This window comes from Wasmannia auropunctata, unplaced genomic scaffold (genome assembly GCF_000956235.1).
Source record: "Wasmannia auropunctata unplaced genomic scaffold, wasmannia.A_1.0 LD335975.1, whole genome shotgun sequence".
NCBI lineage: Eukaryota > Metazoa > Arthropoda > Insecta > Hymenoptera > Formicidae > Wasmannia > Wasmannia auropunctata.
The window spans coordinates 153,547-174,494 of record NW_012026915.1 but is presented as its reverse complement, the minus strand read 5'-3'; the positions used below and the strand labels follow the sequence as shown (position 1 = coordinate 174,494).

The 20,948-nt window shown below is 46.5% G+C and overlaps 1 protein-coding gene across 6 annotated transcripts in view; it reads left to right on the top strand.

Annotated features, from left to right (window-relative positions):
• LOC105454786 (serine/threonine-protein phosphatase 2B catalytic subunit 2-like) overlaps window positions 1–20,948 on the top strand; it is an 80,013-nt gene that overhangs the window by 26,002 nt on the left and 33,063 nt on the right. For all 6 annotated transcript variants that reach the window (XM_011697668.1, XM_011697667.1, XM_011697666.1 and 3 more), the window contains exons 3-5: window positions 4,477–4,601; window positions 11,779–11,890; window positions 17,805–17,950. In XM_011697668.1, coding sequence (XP_011695970.1) covers window positions 4,477–4,601; window positions 11,779–11,890; window positions 17,805–17,950 — 383 coding nt within the window. The remainder of the gene's footprint in view (window positions 1–4,476; window positions 4,602–11,778; window positions 11,891–17,804; window positions 17,951–20,948) is intronic.

The window sequence follows — 20,948 nt, the reverse complement described above, 5'->3', positions numbered from 1 at the left end:
GCGATGCAATTAATGCGCCGGCCTCGTCGTTAGCGGTTTGCGCACATCGCGGGACCCTAATCGTTAAGTACGTTAACCGAGATAACGTCCGTCTCGTCGAACCAGTTTTACATTAATGGTAATAACGGTGCAATTGCAGTATATAGGACGGGAGATATTTTCGTTTAAGGGATTTTGATAAATAGATAGGTAGATAAAGCGTTTATTATAGCTCTGGAGCAAGCCCTCTAAGAAAAATTCCAAATTATAAAATAAAGAAACAAGAAAGAAACAAAATAAAGAAATAATAAACGTAACATAAGAAATAAGGATAATGAACAAATGTAAAAAATAAATGCGATAAGAAAAGTAATAATCAAATGTAAAACTCAAAAAACAGAAAGATTAAAAAGAGAAATGAGAGAGAGAAGGCAAATCATTCTATATTTTCGTGAAATATCAATCTTCCAGCGCACGATGTCCCCCATGTGAGGAGACAGGATAATTCAAGGATACCCTTATATCAATTTTGCAAAAAGTCTTGCTACACGAAATTCGAATGGGCGAGAGACGAATGAAAGATTGTCGGCAAATTTTTTTTGCCATCCCCGAAACGTCTTTCACCTTATTCTATTTTATAAAGTATAAACAAAGAAATTCCTTAGCTTAGAGAGGAGAATACGAATTTCTGTTCTAATATTGGACCGTAAGCGACTAGCACAATCGGTATTCGATCAAGGCTGACCTCGGTAGCTGGTTCCGCGTTATGTCACTTGTGTATCCGTATCTCGGCGTTAATTACTCTTCGGCATGTTGTCGGCAATGTTAATTCGTGCTTGCTTAGCGACAATCCTTGTCGCCGCGAACCTCCGTGAATATCCGTTTAGTTCACTTTGTGTCGACCGAAAGGACGAGGAGGTGGAGGAGGAGGACAGTTCCTGCTGTGTCTCGGCTTAGCGGACTGGAACACGCGTATCGCCCCTTGAAGCGATCTCCATTCTCAGACGCATTCCCAAGTGCGGAGTTTACGAACTTGCTTGCAGGTGTAAGCATCCGTGCGATTGTCTCGGTAGTTCCATTAAAGTTAGTTATTAACTCACGGTAAAAGGATATTTGCGAAATTAGGACTTACGTTTAGGCAACGGAGTGACGAAGGGCGACTAACGCGCGCTGTATCGCGTAACAGTGCCAGACGTTTAATTACCGATCTCATACCGTATAGATAATGCGCAACGATGTTAATACGAATCTACCTTCTGGCACGGGGTATCGACAAGTACACCCGCATCGATCTGCCCCGATGACGTACATACGCGATTTAAATAATTAGATTGCGATTACATTGCGCGCATTGGGTACACCCTATATAAGCGCGGCTTCTGTGAAAATTCAGTTGGTTCACGTGGCACGTGACGCACCGGTAAAAGCCGAGTCAATAGAATAGCACGGTAACATCGTCGGGGTCACTGTTGGCCAAGCCAAAATTACGTTCTTGCTTTGCTCATGCTGTACTCCACGGTATCCGCATGGCGAATAATTAAACGCGCAGAGAAAGAGAGGGAGAGGAAGAGAGAGAGAGGGGGGGGGGCGGGGAAGGGCGGGGAGACCAAACCAAGTCGATACATTTGGGGATTGTCTGAAATATTTAGACTGGTTTGCGGCAGTGCGCCAGTGCCATCCGTTGCTGAAATTACTACTTGCTGGAATCCCAAGACATTTTTCGACGAAAAATAGGACACACGGATTATACGAGAATTTGAGAAGCGAGAGATCAAAGAGATGCGAAAATCGTAAGCGATCGAAGATACAAATATCATAAATTGTTCGCGAATTAAAATTGTAAACTTTTACCCCGGGGGATATATGTATTTGTATTGCATTTGCGAAATTTGTTAGATTCCACACAGAATACGCTAAAACTGAATCGATAATGTTTCTTCACTGTGTCTCCTGAAGATATTTTCTTTTCTTGTTTGCGAAGCATCATTTATTTATAACGCCACGATGCCTCGCGCGCTCGTCCTGTTTGCTCTCTTCGTGGAAAACATTAGAAGTAAGAAAGAAAAAAGGAGAATAAAAATGTGTTGAGGGGGTGCTCTATAGCACCGCCGCGCGCGGCGTGGCGGGAAGGGAAAAACAGGACTAGAGAATAAAGTTCAGTTTCTTCCTGTTCTTTTGTGCGAGTCTCGAGTAGGTTTCTTCCCACGCATTCCTCCTCGCCACTCGACTTCTATAAAGCGCGCAGACGAGCGGCTCGAATTATCTCATTTTCCGTAGGAGTCGTTAAATCCGCGCGTAACACGGCGCGAAGATCGGCGATATTACGAGATCGAGCTAATTGCAGATTCTTAATTAACATTTGTAGATTCTTTGCGATTACTTACGTGCAGGCAGTGTTCTCTCCGCCGTATTTTTCCCTCGGGATTTCACGAGGATTGGAGATTGCGTATAATCATAAGATTGACAATCCTCGAGTATATCTGCGCATTTACGCAGAACATTGTCGATCTTTTTGTTGCAAAAAATCAACGGAACGTTGCTCATCCGATATTTTCGCCGTTCGGTTCGCCGGCGTTCAGGGGGGCTGCGGACCCATTCGCCGAACTCCATCTTCTTTATTTATCCTTTAGTCGATTATTCCGCCTCTTCCCGTCCCGTTATATTAATACGATCTCAATTTAATTATCGTCGTAGGTATATCTATCCCACGTTCTCCCCCGTCAGCTTGCCGCCTCATATTTCGCTGCTTTACGCGCGCGACGTTGTCCCAGTTTCTGGGCCGACCTGGTATTAACGCGAGATATATCGTCGCGTGTTGAACAAAAAGCGCCGTCGATGTTATTCGTCGGTGTCTGCCTTTGTTCCGCGATAATATTTTATGTAAACGCTGAGACTCTCGCGCGCGGGTGCACATTCTCTCTCTCTCTCTCTCTCTCTTTCTCCCTCCCTCCTCTCCTCTCCCTCTCTTTTCTCTATAAAAGCGGACGTTTTATCTCTCTACCGCGTTAAAAAAAATTTTTTTAAACAGTATGAAAATAGTCGATCGCGGCGCACTGGTTATACCGATGTAGATATTTGAAGAGAATCACGCAAAATTTTATTCAATAACGTATCCCGTGGATACTCAGTTTCTATCATAGCGATGCTCAAATATCATATCCGCCGGGCTTCCATCATCAATCAATTCCTCATTGGTGGATCCCGTCGTGCTTTTCGAGCGCAGTGTAAAGCTGAAATGTAGATCATTTTTTTAATATTTTTTTTACTTGATTACCACAACGGACGACTGCGCAGCGCGGAGCATAGTTCTAGAACAACTTTATTGGTGTGCATCCCTGCAGCGAACGGTATCGGAAAATGTTGCGAAAGCTGCGCCGTAACGTACTGCTGCGAGCGGTGAATAATAAAAATAGTTGATAGTCATAAGCTATGATGTTATGCCGGCGCGACGCGGCACCCAGTATTCAGTCCCGCGATCCGATAGTTTTCGCCGGATGGCGGAAAACTAAGTTCCACGCGGGTCGCAGCGTTTTTACTTCAGTTCTTCATTTATCGCGTCGTGTGTACAAACAGTTTACCCCGCTGCCCAACGTGTCGCACTTTCCTTCCGTTACGTTTTGCCACGTTACGGCCATTTTTTTAAAGCATCTTAAAAATTCTCTCGTCGCTCCGTCTTGGCTCCTCGTGCCCGTCTATTGTCTGCCGGAGAGAGCCTCAAGTTCGGAAAATTTTACAAACACTTCAAAATAACGTTGTGGTCTACAGATAAAAAGCACAAAAGGACAAAAGCGTTTTGGGAAGTAGAACGAAAGAAGAGAGAGAGAGAGAGAGAGAAAAGTAAACGTACTTTGGCATCTCTATATCTCGAGTATCTTTATTGCTATATTTTTGTGTTTTCTTACAAGCATCGCGTCAGCAAATTTCTATGCGATAATTGCACGCATATATAAACTTTTATCTTTTTTTTTAAGAACGTTTTTTTTTTTTTTTTTTTTTGAAACAATGTAAAACAATATTCGAAACGAGCGACGAGTACTCGTCGTCAAAGTAACTCCTACGTCACTCCAGGCTCTGGTCGCTAATAGTTCTCGGTTTCGAGAACTTGAAGTTTCTCAACGTTTCCCGCCTCGTCCCGTATCCTCCGCGACACGGGAGCGTAATTTCACTTTGAAACGTTCGCAAACAAGTTTACCGACTCTCAAGGGTCGCTAATGTCTATATATTCGACGCAAGATGCGCTTTAATCGCGCTATATTAATCGCTCGCCGGGTAATTACGTCTCCGTTTTTTTGAACGGCGCTTTTATCTCGCGTAATTCAATGCGTCCCGAAAGAGTATTGCATGCGCGGCGTTACGTAATTCGCGGCACAGAAAACTTTCTGCTAATTAGTTCTTCCCTAGTTTTCCCTTCGAGGGAGGGAGGCCTCCCTCCCCCCCTCCCCTCCTCTCTCCCCGTCTTGCCACATCTAATTTGGACATCTGTACTTTTGGTTTCAGTATGCGGCGACATTCACGGACAGTTCTACGACCTGATGAAATTATTCGAGGTGGGCGGACCACCCTCCTCGACCAAGTATCTCTTCCTCGGCGATTATGTGGACAGGGGTTATTTCAGTATCGAGGTGAGTACACGTGAAAAGAAGTGTTGTAGGAAATCGTCGTCGCGCGGCCGCCGTTTCTAATCGCTAAATTCCCGGGGCACAGATATTACATAACTATGTAATTAAAAGTTTGAAGCAATTAAGGGTTAATTACATTTATACATATGTCTGCGTAGTTTGATTATATAAACAGCACATACAAACGTAAGTGAACATTTATGCCTTTATTCTGATGGGGAGGGGGAGCTTCATCTCGGGAATTACGCGAGAGCACTCAATCATCGGATTTTGTAATTAGTGCATATCCTAATTAATTAGTTATTAAATCGTCGGCTCGTTCACCCAGCTTTCGCTTATCCAGCTTAGCGAAAGTGCAAAATCGTTAATTCTCTGAGTGGCTTGCTTTGATACTGCCCGATTGTCGTAAATATCCCGACACATTCGCAAAGATTAAAGATTTTATTAAAATTGCAAATCAGCAATCTACAAACTTTCGGGAAAATCTCCGACACGCCTGGAAAAAAAAAATTAGCGAATGATCAATTACAAATATATTGTATTGGATATATATTATATTAATCGATAGTTTATCTCGCGATAATAATTCATTTATATTCTCAAGAGCTACAAAAGTATAATTACTTGTTCATGTCGACAAATGCGATACGAAGAAGAAATTGTACTTTTGTAACTCTTAAGAATATAGATGAATTATTATCGCGAGATAAACTATCGATTGCCCAGGAAAGCAATGTTCTGCTCGCATCTCATTTTTAAAGCGATTTGTTTTTTGTCTAAGGCCCCTTTATTTAAATGTAACGGCTATAGGGATCTCCGTTGGGATAGACGCGCCTTAGATTTTCTCGTATGGAGAGCCTCTGTTTTGAGTATAGCGAACGCGATAGTCAAGAGAGAAATACCCGCGCGCACGTGTGTGCACGTACGGTGCATTTGTTACCCAGAAGTATTGCGCTCGTTCTCCCCCGAATGTAATTTCGAAGCATGCGCGAATAATCAACTTTGATCCAACACGAGTAGTCTATTTTGCGAGATCAAATTTCGTCACGGGCGAGTACGCTTCATGTCGAGCATAATGCAATATTTCGTCACGCTATAAGAAAATGCGCGCGCGCAAGAGAGAGAGAGCGAGAGAGAGAGAGAGAGAGAGAGAGAGAGAAACTCTGAAGTAGCGAGAGCAGCATCTCGAGTGGCACTCCCTCGCTCTCTCTCTCCCTCTTTCTCGCTTCTTTCTCGTGTCCCGAAGAAATTTTTACGCTGTAAAGTAACGAACAATTTCCTTTCGCGAATTCCGGAATGCAGGGGAGAAGCTACAAAGTTTTAGCGCGCGATCGTCCTAAACCGCGCGATACACGAAATGCAATTTCGCTGCGACGACGCGTAGATATCGCTCTCGAACAGGATGCAATTTCAGGACTCTATTTTTGGAGGAGGGTATCGACGGTATTACAAGTTCAACATTGATCGTGGAAGCTCTTGAGTATTTTGAAGACTCTTGCGTCTCTCGCCCCCTCGGCGATTTCTTCGTCTTTTTTAATTTATTCTCGAAATAAGAAACACACAGTTCCAAGTTCATTTTTATTTGCAATCTTTTTCATCCATTGATTTATGTTACGTTTAAAAGAAACACGGCGAACACCGACATTCGCGAGATATAATTTCTAACTTGTAACGAAAAAGCCACGGGGATTTTACGCAGCAATCTCTTTACCGGCGCAGAAATTTACGGAAGAAATAGGGGACAATCCAATATTGTACGTGGTATTACACGTGGCGCGCGCTGCGTACCCAAGATTTAAATATATTCTCCGCGAAGTACATTTCACAAGACAGCACGCGGGCAAGATGGCTCCTTTTAAGAAAATCTCTTGATATATTCCGCGGCTGCCGTTATTCAGATCGGGATGCGTCTTCGCCGGATTCTCTGAATAATGCAAGGCGCAGCGTGTCGTCGTGTGAGGCGCGCGCGCGCCCGCGCGCGCGGACGGCGTCAGATTTATGACGCACGCGAGCGAATGTCCAAAGTCGTACGCGAATTGCCGTTTCCAATCAAACTGATGGACCGAACTTAATGGAATCTTGTAAAATCGATACATATCCCGCGCGAATGAGACATAAAGTAATACCGCGGTAACGTTCCTTTGAGTTGCTACTTCGAGTATAGCAACTTCCTTGGAAATCCTCACTTTTATAAATATTATATACCGTATACTGTTTCTATATAACGTTAATTAATTACCGCTCCATGTTGTATTTTCCTTTCTTTCTTCGTTTAAACTTCATTCTCGACGTTAAAGAAAACATTTTTTTTGCCCGATCGTTATAAACACGCGCGGTTATACAAGATTTTTTCTCCGCTCGTGGAAAATAACGCGAGATTTCTCGATGGTGCGTCGGCGATGCAGCTTTCTTTCTCGCAGGATAATCTTGCTGTGCTTTGCGCACGAGCAAATGCGGATTCGATCGTATTTACGACTGTGCTACATGGGGAGCACCGATCTATTCACGAGAGACATGAGAGATGGAGTGCAGTGCTCTGTCCTCCCTCTCCCCCCCCTCTCTCTCTCTTTCTCTCTCTCTCTTCTCTCCTTATTTTACGGCACGGTATTCGAGAGTAGGGAGTATCTCACGGAGAAAATGGACCGCCTTCGCCGGTTGGTAAATGGTATTATAAATCGGTCGGAGCCGCGTGCGCTCCGGTATGAAAGGGCTTTCTGTCGCGCGGGTGCTCGCAAACTCCGGAGAAAGGATGCTCAATTCTTCGAGAATGCTCTGTTCGATGGTTCGCGCTCGGCGGGAGAGAGGATTCGTCTCCGCGTTTTAAGAGGGGTACGTCATCCCGAGCATCGGGTAACGTAATCGCGCGCGACGCGAACACCCGCGCGATACACCTGTGTACACGTACATATTCCTGTGTACGTATACACGCGTGTTTGTGCACGGTACACACGTGATAGTGATACGTTAAATCTCCGTGAGATCGATGGTATGCCCGCGATCCCGATGGCTTCTTCCCGGTGGCAGCATCCGCAAGCCTTCTCTCTCTCTCTCTCTCTCTCTCTCTCTCTCTCTCTCTCTCTCTCTCTCTCTGCGACGACACGTTCGACGGAAACCTTTGCTTCTGATCATCCCAAGAGATGCCGAAGAACGGATACAAAGGTAGAATCCGAGCTTAAAGAGAAGACACGAATACGCTCACCGAGAGAGCGGGTTCCGTCCTTCGTGATCGTTCGTTTGAAAATCTTATTCCGTGTATATTCTCGAAATCATGTAACGTATCACATGCGCGCTGCAGAGAGGAAGTTCCCTTCAAATTATCTCGAGTAATTTCTCGCGCTTGTGAGGAGACGCGGTTGTACAGTTTAGAGGATTCGGATACGATATATAGTTGGTAAACTGGTAGAATATTATTAGATTCGGCAATTAAATTCGTTTTTCTATATTTATTTTATATTCTCTCCTTTTATTAAAATACCATTTTCTACTAGATTCCATACATCTTGTTTTGATAGCGTATAAACGATATATAGACGTTTTCGATAGCTGTTCATTTAGCAGGGCGTCTCTTTATTGCATCGAGAGTCTCAAGTGATATTGAAGAAGCAAGGGATCGATATCAAAATTCTTATTGAAAGGATCCTTGAAAGAATGGATCCGAGAAATTATGAAAACATTGAAAAATTGTTTACGAAGATAAAGCAGCGTGTTTCGAAGATAGTACAAATATCTTTGTTAAGTTGGAAAAAGAGTTTCAATCGGCATCTTGACTGGTATTTCAATTGAAGAGTTTTGAGAATACTTCTCTAAAACAGCGGGAACGTCGTTGAAATATAAACGCAAAAGGATTCCCCGTCTTGAGGAGGATATATTATATATTAATTTGAACGAATGAACCGTTCAAGTTTGAGTTTGCAAACACAGAAAGAATTCTAGTCTCATCTATGCGAACTTGATTGTCGCGCGCGCGATCGTCGCGTAGGGAGATGAGGCGAACGAAGATATCCGATGCGGAGAGGAGCGCGCGCGGCGCTCTCCGCTCGCGTGCGAACCGCGGGGCAGCACCTGAAGGACGAGCGCGCGTTATTTCGTTACAATGCCAATGAGGGCCCTCGCGTGTAATTATAGCGGCCGGGGCAAGGCGAGAGTGAGCAGCCGCTCCGTTGACTTTGCAAAGGGACGGTGGAGGAAGAGAGAAGGGCCGGTGGGACGGCGCGAGGGGGAGGACGACGGTAGACAGTCGATCGGGTCAGCGGGGAGAAAATAATTGACCTCGAAAGTCTAAGAAAAAAAATTGCCGGCGCCCTGGCTTTTACGGGTAGACGCGCGGGTGCGCGAGGATTTCTCTCTCTCCCTCTTTCTCTCTCTCTCTCTCTCTCTCTCTTTCTCTCGAAAGCGCGGCGTCATGCAAATTGAAAAAACCATGTGTATCGATACCATCGCTGATGTGTTAACCGTCCGCCACGATGCGCGATCCTGGTGAGACGCGAGAGAGCGGGGAGATAAATATCCTATGTAACCAAACCGTATGACATTTCTTTCCCTCTGTACCCACGAGTCGAGCCGCACAGCGCGGCGGTGCGATGTTGGATAGTTCCATGGTATCGATTTGTGAATGCACAAAGGTTAAACGTTCCGGTCCAGCGGTTTCAATCGCAATCACATCTGTTTCACCTTACGTAAGACCACGGTGTGCTGGAATATTTTTCAACTTTTTCTCGGAGATGTTCTCCCCTTTTACGATCTGCAATCGCGGAAGACTGGGAAGGGCTCCTCAGCTATCCTCTTTCTCGCTGGGTTGGACGAAGATTAACTTTTTAATAGAGAAAAAATCGATTCCAGAATAAATAATAATATCGTGTTACTTTACATTTTATCTTTAGATAACGTATGCGCAGAGGGTACGTTTCGTCAGAAAGATGCGCTTCACGCAGTCTGCAGATTTTTCGATCACTTGTAACTCGATCTTTACAAAGCTAACGAGATACCATCAAGTTTCTTTTTTCTTACAAACGATCGAAAATGTGAAGTGTTTTTAAAAACTAAATTTTCGATACTGCCGATATAAGATAAGTCTAGTCTACATTTCAAGAGTTTATTACCTATAACGTTATATAAATATTTAGTTTTCAACATACGTCGATAATTTTCAAAATTGTGTGAGAAGGAAAATTGGATTCCATCCAATTCTCGATTCGGTCGAAATTGGTAAGAAAGAAATTCGCCAGATTAAAGAAGGCGCATTTGGCGCAATGCACTTTGCATACTGATGACATCGAGACGTGCAGATCATCCGGGGGAGATCGAATTTTCCAGCGGCGCGAGAAAATTGTTGGGACGCGAACCACGCGGTGTTGGTCTGCGAAAGGTTTTAATCCGCATTGTTCGTACGCAATTAAGCCTGTTTAAAACTGCCGCGTCACCCGTGATTATTAAACAGCCGCGGAACAACGAATGCGGGACAAATGTTAGCCGCATAAAAGGGCCGCGACGGGAGATCGCGCCCCTGCCCTGCTTCCCGTTTCCACACTCCCCCCCCCCTTCCCCGGAACCATGTTGAAGCTAATGGAGTCGTCATTACGGCCGCCACATTCGAGCGAGCGAGCTAATTAGCGCGGACACAAAATTCGTGCAAAATCCGCCGGTCCGTTCGTTAGCAACAGCCATTGCCAATTTAATGCGGGTCACTGGTCTGTGTGTTACAACGAATAATATTAATTAGTGATGCATTCGCGCGTAACGCACCTCGCCCCCGATAGCAGCCGAATTCCGCGACAATCCCGATCGTCCCGAGCGAAGGGAGGTTCGAAGTTCGAACTTTTATTCCACGATCACGATCGAGGCAAGCTGCGGTTGACAAATATCTCACATTTTATATCTATATCTTTTACGATCATTATTTCATAACACTTACTTAATATCGTATATTTTTTCCCCCGCCGCGTTTAAAGTTTCGTGTACGATTTATTCGTACATCGTTGTTTTCTCCCGAGCTTCGACGAGCAATTACCGCGTTCGCTGAATAATTTTCAACTTGTGTACAATACGCACACAGCCTTGTGCAACTGCACAGCGTGTTTTTATCGCGCGCACGAAACGCAAGCCAAATTGCAAGTCATGGCTTTCGCCACCCGATTCATTTTTGCGAGATGAACCGCCGGTAAAGGATTCCGTTGCCAAAATATTCACTTTAGTGCGTTTCCGCGTCCGAGATTATTAATGACATCGTTGTCATTGAGAGAGGGTGCGAAAGAGAGGGAGGCGAGGCAGTTGCGACTTCAGTCCATCTCTCTTCGGCCGATGGACCGATTAATAGCGCGTTAAATTACGGGGAGAATGTCGCGAGGTCCGAATGCATTCTGCGATGCAATCTGCCGGCAGCGCGTCGCTCGAATTCACGTCGACGCGCGGAAGTTCTGCAATTAAAGCGGCGGAATGCCGATCAGAACCGGCGGCGGGGAAATCTTCGAGCGATTGGAGCCGCTTCACGGAGAACTAACGAATTGTTTCGATTTAATTGACGAGGATTGCGAGATTGTCGGCGCAGCATATAATCGCGAGCTAAGTTTGATTGTTTATGTCTTTGACGACTGTCCCGTTTCTCCTCTAGAATAGAGCATATTTCTTCGCCGTTTAAGCCAACATTACAATAAGCTTCTCGGGCATTACTGACTCATTCATCGAAAATTGCTTGGATGTTTCAGTCTATTAATATAGACTGTCGTTAATAATTTATCGACGATTTAATTTCTTTGTGAACTGACAAACGATTTTGTTGAAAGGTCGGTAAAAGTTTTGCTGAATACAGATCTGAAAATTAATTCTTCTTGTTGAATCGTCAAAAAATTTTGCTGGAATGTTAAAAATGATTAGCATTGCTGTAAAACGTTTTGATATTCTAACAATTATGTTGGCTTTCCAACAAAATTATTTTGATTATTGAACAAAAAGATTTCTTCAGATCTGGATCCAGCAAAATTGTTCTTTCCGTGTGTGGAAGACAATTCTGGTATTAGACGTTATCAATATTGTGTTAGATGCGCTTTAAAAATATTTATTTCGAGATATATTGCGTCATCTCATATATAAGTTAGTCCGTATCTAAAGGTTACGAAACGGCACTAGCCGTTATTGCATGGTGAATTACACCGGCTGACGCCTACTCTCGTCGTTTTTGTTTCAGTGCGTATTGTACCTGTGGGCGCTGAAACTGTGCCATCCAACCACACTTTTCCTCCTCAGAGGTAACCACGAGTGCCGTCATCTCACGGAATACTTCACATTTAAGCAGGAATGTAAGTAATCCCATCTCTTCGGGGGGAAGTTAAGTTTTCCTCCCACACATATTCGTAATTACAACTTAAAAAAAAATGTGTACCGCAAATGTGAGCGGTTTTACAACTTATGGAAGCCGCGTTACGGAAGTCTTTTTTCTTATTTTTTAAAATCTAAAAAATTTACAAGCAAGAAACAGAGAAAGAAATCGTTCGTTTCTCTCTCTCTCTCTCTCTCTCTCTCTCTCTTCGATCTTGAAATATTCATTTCCCGCGTCGTTGAATCTTTTACATTGCTCCGCGTGCCGCGCGCGCTTTGTACCCGTGGCCTGCTTTTGTTTCGCCCCGTAATAAGAAATTATTTCCCGTTTAATAATTCGCGACTCGGATTAAGTCCTTCGCCACGTTAGTTACGAGCGGGATAAAGGGGGCGGAGGGGGGGGAGTGTTGTTTCGTAAGGTGAATTAGCGGAGCTCTGCGCTGCGGTGAAATTTATGCGGCTCATCTACATCGCGAGCTTCGGCGCCTGACATACGCGGCGTGTGCCGTAATTAGGATAACAAAACGTAAAGCTTTTGAGAAAGGAATAGTGCCGAATAAAAATTATGAGGCGCATCAGTTTGCACAGGTTTCGAAAATGAACACATTTATGACGAAAGAAACGTCATTTATCGATCTTGTAGCTAAAAATATTTTAATCGCGTTATCTATTAATATACTTAAATAATCTATATTTTTTGTGTATAAATATTAGAATTTAAATCTAAATGACATTTAACTATAAAAGAAAACATATTGTTTTGTAAAGTATTACGTAAACATAATATTGGAAATCTATCTAACCTAATTATGTATTATAACGGAATTTTCAATGAAGCTAATTTACACTGTTAGCCTTTATATTTGTTTTCATGGTTTGGTATCTTTGCTAAACCTGTAAATATACCATCGCGCGACAATATTATTCTAAATAGTTAATTATATTTTACAATTTTATTACAACTTTTATTCGCGTACCTATTTTTTTCTTTTTGTTCCACAATACCGGCAAAGAGTTATTCCGTTTAGATAAATAAAAGTGGGAAATTGCGTTATGAAAATTCCCTGGAACTAATAAAAGATACGTTATGCTTACGCTATGTATAACGACACCAACGTTATAGAAATAAGGCTACAATAACGAGACTTGATCGTAGCGATAACTCGTGTTGCGTGTGCAATATCGACCTTGTGACCCGCGCGTGTCCCCCTCAGTCCTTCGATCACGTGTACCCCGCACGTCGGATAAGTTACGAGATCGTAAACCGCCGGACCATCGCAGCGCCGTTATACTTATTTGCCGAACGGGGCTGCAGCGGGGGAACCATTCGGGGAAACACTCGCGATTCTCGCTCTCTCGCGTTGTTTCGCCTAAGTTCTAGCTTGTATGCAAACCGAGCGAGCTTCGGGATTACATTAATCGCGCGCGAGTTTACGTTACGTTACACCGGGTTCTGCCCACCTGCAGTGCAATGTGCAATACGCCGCACGGACACCGGAAGATCCAGATTTGCGGCGTGTTTAACGTCGGACGCAGCTGCTCGTCTCACGCATTCTACCCTTCGCATCGCGCGTTTGTATAGTGCTCGCGGCTAGTGAGATTCGCGACGCGCGAAAAAATCGAGCGATTGCTCCTCTTCCCCCCCTCCCCCTTGCCTCCCGATGGTCGAAACGCGAATCGGGCGGGCGAATTGGCCGCGTTTAATCCGCGCTTTCCTCATCGCGGCCGGGCGCAGCGACCTGCCCGTCCCCGCGTCATCATCACGCGAGGAAACCGCGTCGTCGTATATTGCCACTCGTTCTCCCGTGCGTCCCGTCGCTCGTATCGTAAATGTTATAACGACGCGAGACCGGGAGGGAAACCGAGACGGTGAGCGGAGGGGGCGCGGGCGCCTCGCAAATACTCGCAGGTTGACCTAGTATCGGACAATTTTCCGCGATCGATACACTTTTCCGCGAGACGACGCCGCCGGCTTCTGCTGCGCGCGAGTGCCCGAGCTATGCGTCGCGAGGGGGATGCGACCACCGACCATCGCCGATGTCTTTCGCGACGACGGATCCCCCCCCCCCTCTCCCCCGGTGGAACGGTATTTTTCGAGGCTCACCGTCCCTAATTCGGAGGTTATATAGTAGTCTGATTAATGAAATGTATCGGACAATTTATTTCAGAAGAGACCGTCAACTTATTTTATTTTTAGAGAACGAGAAATAATATATTATACTTTAACGGCGACGTATTTACGTCCTCTAAGCCATAAATCCGCCTGGTGCTCTAATGACAGCTTGATTGCGAGCGTCGGACATAAATTCGTATAACGCTCTCAACCGGCTCTAAGAACGTTTTATGTGTTATTAAACGTTTTACGCCCCCTCATTGTATCTCGTCGTCGGTCTCTCGCATCCCACCCGTGTAGCCCTTTACATTCCACGCTCACACAGCTCCATTATTATTGCAAACGTAAAAAGCTGACTCGCGAACATTAAGAGGGAACGCCGGACTGATATACATACACACGACACACACACACACACACACACACACACACACACACACACACACACACACACACACACACACACACACACACACCGCGTCAGGTTTTTGCGCACTCTCATGCCCCCCGAGGGGGCAGTGGAGGAGGGGTGGAAGGTCCATTCTCTCGCCCGTGCCCGGCAAGCCTCGTTTTTGAAGAACAGCTGTAATTTCCTCTTACATCCAGAACCGGCGGGATGCCATTTCCGTCTGTGATATTAAGCGAAGTGCGAGTGCCACTCGACGCGATGCTAGGTGCAGGTGTTCACCCGACGAAACAGAAAAAAAAAACCCACGCTCGCGCTCGCGCACGCACCGTGACCCCGATTCCACGCGCGCGTTTAATAACCGCGATAACCGCGAAAATCCCAGCGCGCGTGCACGGTGCCAGCCGGCGCTTTAATCATCGTTTTAACGGAGGCTATTCGCCGTGCATTTATTGGCGGACGTTTGGGTGGCCCCCCGCGGGAGAGGGTTAGCGAGAGAGAGAGAGAGAGAGAGGTGCGTTTTCTTCTTTTTCGCAGTCGCCTATTTACGCGGCCTAGTTACCCGCCGCCGGCGTTATTCACGTGCCGGCCGATCGAGAAAATTGCGATTATCTCCAGCGGCTCGAGCTTTTCCTCGCGATACCGAAGTCGCGATAGCACGCTCGCGCAGAAACGGAAGTGGCGACGATTCTCTCCTTTTTTTTTCTTTAAAACGAAGGCAGCAAGAAATTGTAATTCCAAGAGAAACCCGATAGCTCTCTTTCTCTTTTTTTGGAATATCGAGCACATTTATTTTTCACACATGAACATATAAACCGTGGCGCGGTTGTGGATTACAACAACGTGGAAGACGCTCGTCCCTATCGCGTCTTATCTAAAACGCAGGTATAATATTGTGGAAATTCAGTAGGTCGCGATAACGACATATCGCGCTCGCGCGACCCTTATACCCGCAATTTTTTCCGCCCTCCTCCCCCCCCCCCCTCCACCGACGCGCACGTTTTTCCGACGTTTCGCCGCGCGCACATTTTTCTGCCAATTCGGGTAACAATGACGCGAGAAAAATGTAACGCGCTTAACCGTGACGTATAGAGAAGTTCGATACCGGTTCTATCAAGATAAATGCGCGGTTGCTCCTTGCCACCCGTATATCTCGTATACCCCCAAATATATCATTTTTACCACGCCGTGTCTGGCGTATAATATACGGTGATGCGGCGCTTCGATCCCGTATGGAAATCTTAGAATGAATAGGATCTTGCGAACAAAAAGCTTCCTCCCGCGAACGTTCGGAATCCTATTGTATCTTTAACATTAAAATATATTATTTTTTTATCCTCTTTTTATATTCACACAGTTTATAATCTGGATACGCGGTGTTCGTTTCGCGACTCGTTTTGCAACGCTTATCCGGTTCCGCGTCTTATGCGACGCCGCGCTGGAATAAGTCTAACGATCGCGCGTTTCCCCGAAGGTCGCGTGCCGGAGCTCGAGCCCGAGGAACGCATTATTCCGGGAGCGATTTTGTCGCTCTCGCGCGCGCTTTTCGCGCGAGATGCCGGGACGCGGTGGCCGCGCGCCAAGATCCGCGGGCAGCGTGTCGCTTTCGAAATGGGCCACGCTGCCAAAAGCGATCCGTTTGTCCGCGAACGCGGGAGAACGGCGAGCGCGGCGGGGGCGAACGGGCAATTAATTCGCCGGCGATTTCGCCAGAGTCGTCATTTCGGTCCCGCGATGTGCGGCATACGCATGTGCGGTTCCGCGTAATAGTCACGGGATGTAGAACAAAACGCTGTCCGCGAAGATCAGTTGTCGTTGCGTTATACACTCCTTGCGTAGGAGTTACAAGATGTTATTTTCTTAGTTAGTCAGTAAGAGTTCCGTTCGATAATTTCTGCTTGAACTGTTTATTTTGGATCCCTTTTAATCGTTCTCAATCGATCGCAAATCGAATTTCTATATTATTTACATTTAATCTAGCTTTCCTCAATTATCTGTCGACTTAATTATGAATATTCGACGAGTTTTTTTTTTTTTTTTAGTCTCAATGGTATCTTTATTTATCTTTCTCTCTCTCTCGTTTAATAATCTCGAGACATAAGAGCCTCACTTCAGGTTCGTCCTTGGCGCGATATTACGGACATCCGTTTCGCAATACTTCAATCTGCAACCCCAAAGAGGCACCCACGTCCACCATCCGGTCGTTCATTTGCGAGATCTCGTGAAGGTCCTCGAGTGGCAGCCTCGAGCGACGATCCGTTTAGCTTCAGGCGCCGACAAATCTTTATCCTGTCGAGATTACTCCGCTTTATTGGTAGGAAATCCTTTTCGCGCGTCACCTCGAACAGCGATTCGACGATCCTCCCCGTCTGTGTGTAGTAAATACAGGTTGCCTCACGTCAACCTTTCCGTAGGTCACATTTTAACGGGAAACGTGTCAGAAACAGAGAGAGCGATGGCTCTTTGAGGAGAGAGCTCTCCTCACGAAATCCTTCTGAGAGTTAAAGTTTTACAATTTTCATGTGAAACAGCGTCATACGAGTTAGTTATAAAAGTAATCAGAACTTGGAATCGAGGAAAAAAAAGGAGGAAAGGGAAGAAACGCGCGGGTTTTGGAACTCGCGCCGTTTGGAACCGGTATAGTTCGTTTTTGTTCCATGCTGCAGATAAATGAGACAACAATTATCCGCTCCGACTTATCTTACCGGGCAGTGCGGTTTATCGCTCGCGCGAACCAGGCCGGTCTGTCGGTTGCACTCGTAGCCGCGGCGAGAGAGGAGAGATAGATAGAGAGAGAGAGAGAGAGAGCTGCGAGGTGAGACGCGCGGCGAAATTCAGGAACACAGAACAGGCGTGGATGACCGGAGAGGCGTCGCGTCGGTGGGAATCGTCTCCGTATTCTGGAGAGTATTCATTATTCCGCGAGGACTGCGGGAGAGCGCGCGACGTAAAATAGAGCCCCCGCGTGTCCCGCCATCCTTTTTACGGCTCGTTCGCGAAATGGTCCACGGTCCGACACTATGCGTGCTTCACCTCGCATGTCAAGGGTCCCTTTCCTCATGACTCCCTCGCGTCGCCTTTATTTTCTCCTCCGTCCCGGACGTTTTCGTTCCAACCGCGGGGCGGATTAGACCGTTGTCCGTATAACCTTCCCTCGTGCTCTCTCTCTCTCTCCCTCCTCTCTCTCTCTCTCTCTCCCTCTCTCTCTTGTGAAGGAGCATAAAGTGGCCGAAAGCGATCCCGCATGCCCCGACACATTCGTACGATTGTCGTAAACGCCGTAAACGCTGATAGGAACGAAATCCTCGTCGTCGGTCCGACGAAGTGCTAATCCGTTGTTTTAATCTTGGGATCTCCCTCCTTTTTCTGCTTTCAGGTAAAATAAAATATTCCGAGAGGGTGTACGACGCGTGCATGGATGCCTTCGACTGTTTGCCGCTCGCCGCCCTCATGAACCAACAGTTCCTCTGCGTACACGGCGGCCTGTCGCCGGAAATTCACAATTTAGAAGACATTCGCAAAGTAAGTACCTACATTCTTCTGCTCTACTTTGGTTGCGTGCTTGTGCCACGATCGCCTCGAATAACACCGTATTAAAATGTAAATGAATCTGTGTGACGCCGCAAACTTTGTTGGTATATAAAATTAACATTTGACATAAGGAATAAGCGGCTTTTTGGATAAAAGCGACTGATCCTTGCGAAGCTTCTCGTCGATATTTATTTTTCGTGCAGGATACCTCCAGTATCTGTTCGATTGGAATCTTTTCCCGCGGTAATTTTCCCGGGGAAAACCTCGGGAAAAGAGTGTCGTTTGACAATGTTCAATTTAAACTTGTCGAAATCGCATTTTTCGCATTATTCGACTCTTCGCGAACTTTCGCCGGGGAGAGAGAGAGAGGGAGAGATCAAGTCGCGAGAAGCCAATCTAGGACGCTCGGCGTCGCATCTTAATAAGGCGCTGATCGCTGATAATTGCGTTATCCCCCTCGCGCCCCCTCGCCCCCGTCACTCCCACCCCTCCGCGTGAATTAGCCTTGAATATTATTTCTCGCAATCGTGCCGAGGCCAATCGTTCGATCGGCGGAGAGAGAGTCCAATGACACTCCGCCGCGCGCCGGAAGCGAACCAGGGAGAGCACCGACGTGCTGCCACCTGCTCTATCGATCCGTCCACCTACGCCTTTTACCTTCCTGCATTGCGTGCGGCACACACGGGCCGTGCGTGCGGCGGTAACACGCGTTCCCGATCGCGCGCGACCATCTCTCTCTCTCTCTCTCTCTCGTAGCCAGCCTTGTCTACTCTTTTCAGCGGCGATCGTGTTTGTCTGCGTCTCTCGAATCAGCTGGATAAAATAAGGATCTTATTACGGAATGGGAGCGCGTTGAACATATAGCCGGGGTACGAATCGCGCGATCGCGTCTGGGACGCGTTTCGATACTTTCGACGCGCGAAGGACGGTTCCAATTATTCTCCATCACGCTTTCGGAGACGCTCCCTTGTTTTCGTTGCAACTGTTCTTTATTGTTATAATTACATATAACTCATATTGTACCGGGTACACCGCAGTAAACGCGACTTTCATCGCGCCGACAGGATCGATCATCGACAGCGAATTGTCGATGATGCCTTCGCCACCTAACCGGCACTGCCGGCACTATTTTATTCCCGAGCATCAATACATCGGTGCTTAATTGTCGGCTGCGTTGGAACATCCGATAGATAGATTCCTATTCATCGCGTCCAGGCGATGTTCTGTTTACTCGGGGAAAATTGTTGCCAAGGGGAAATAATTTTATCGGCTCGACTGCCTATCATCGTGCAGCGACATTCAAAGCGGCGACAAACAGAAAATATAGATTCGCCTCTTTTGGAATTTCTCGAATCCCTCGGTATCTCGTGTCGTGCGCACACCGCGAGCCCGGGGACTTATCCGACTTAACGCGCGTTTCCGATCGTAACGTCCGTTCGTAACGGGAGAGTTCTTTCTCTCTCTCTCTCTCTCTCTCTCTCGCGTCTTTTCTACGTATTCTCGCGTATCGTGTTTCACGTTGGCAATCGAAATTTCCGAGTGACACCTCGTATTTCCCGGCTATCGACATATCCCCCTGGCTTCGCGCGTCCGACACGCCGCGCCGCGCCGCGCCGCACCGGGAGAGACGACGGAAAGCGATGGAGCAGTTTCGTGTTTCTCCGCGCTCGTAAAAATTCGCGCTATTTTCATATTATCGAAGCCCCGTGCAGTAGATCCCGCCCGTTTCGCCGGGCGCGGCATTCCGGCGAGTTTTCTCGTAAGCGCTGCAGCTGCCTGAGATCTCATCTCTCGTTTCGGGACGTCCCGCTTTTATGCTCGCGATACCATCCTCGTAAAAGATACACGGCGTTCGAGAAACAGCGGTCGAACTCGAATGAAAGAGAGAGAGGGAGAGAGAGAGAGAGAGAAACTAGATGGAAAATCCGGAATGAAAGAACTGCGGCGATCTCGTTTAACGATCGACCGATTTTCGCAATGCTCGGCGTCTCCAAAGCTTAATTAAGGGAAACGACGTGCTGCTACAGTAATGCGGCGCTCGGTAAAGCGACGTAGATTAATTTCTCCGACTCCACTACGGGCAATTTGAAACGTGACATGTACGGAATATAAAAAAATTCTCCGCGGGAAACGCGCTTGATTCGCGCCGCTCGAGAGAACTGCGGGCGAAATATATATAATGAGGAATATCGCGCGGACGTAAACCGATTGCGAGACTGCGTGGTGGAAAGGGTTGGGTTTTCCCCGCAGTTTAATCAAGGATAATCCAGTTCCTTCCAGCTTCAAAATGGATCATGCAATTATTATCGTTCAACTGTTTAACGTTTAACGTGATCGAGTGAACGCGCGTCTCGGAAAGACGGTAATAAATATCGTCCGCGCGCGCCGAGCGAAGTTTCCCCGAGAATTTATCATCGTGATACAAGTTCCAATCGCGGTCTCATGATATCCCCGCGCGTCACCGGGGCAGAATTTCGAGCGCGCGTGTTTTATTTCCGAGCGGTTTTATCGCCGGCGTTTCAGGACGTTTGATATGGAAATCGACAGTCCCCGGTCGGGCGATATCGCGAAGTCCTTTGAGAGCAAGCGCCCGTAAAACGTGACCGTACGCGCCCTGCACCTTGGAAATGCTCCTCGAGCGACGCTTTAACCTCCTTTCCGCTTCTTGCTTATCCGGATAATCGTTCTGAATCTTTGATCTCCGTGACTCTCGCACGCACCGAGACGTCTCTCTCCGCGATCGAGCGAGGGGAGAGAAGGGCTCCGTGCCTCGAGGAACTCGATCGCGTCGCGATGTATGCGTGGGGATATTAAGATGTTCGTCCGTTAACCTTCCCGCCGAGAACAGTAAATAAATCATTTTATTTTTAGACCAGCACGCATCTAGTTTCGAAGACGTTAAATCAGCGACGGTATGTTTGCGTAAACGTCGCGAATTGTTAAAATCTTACAAGATCACAGAACACATCGTCTCTCTCTCTCTCTCTCT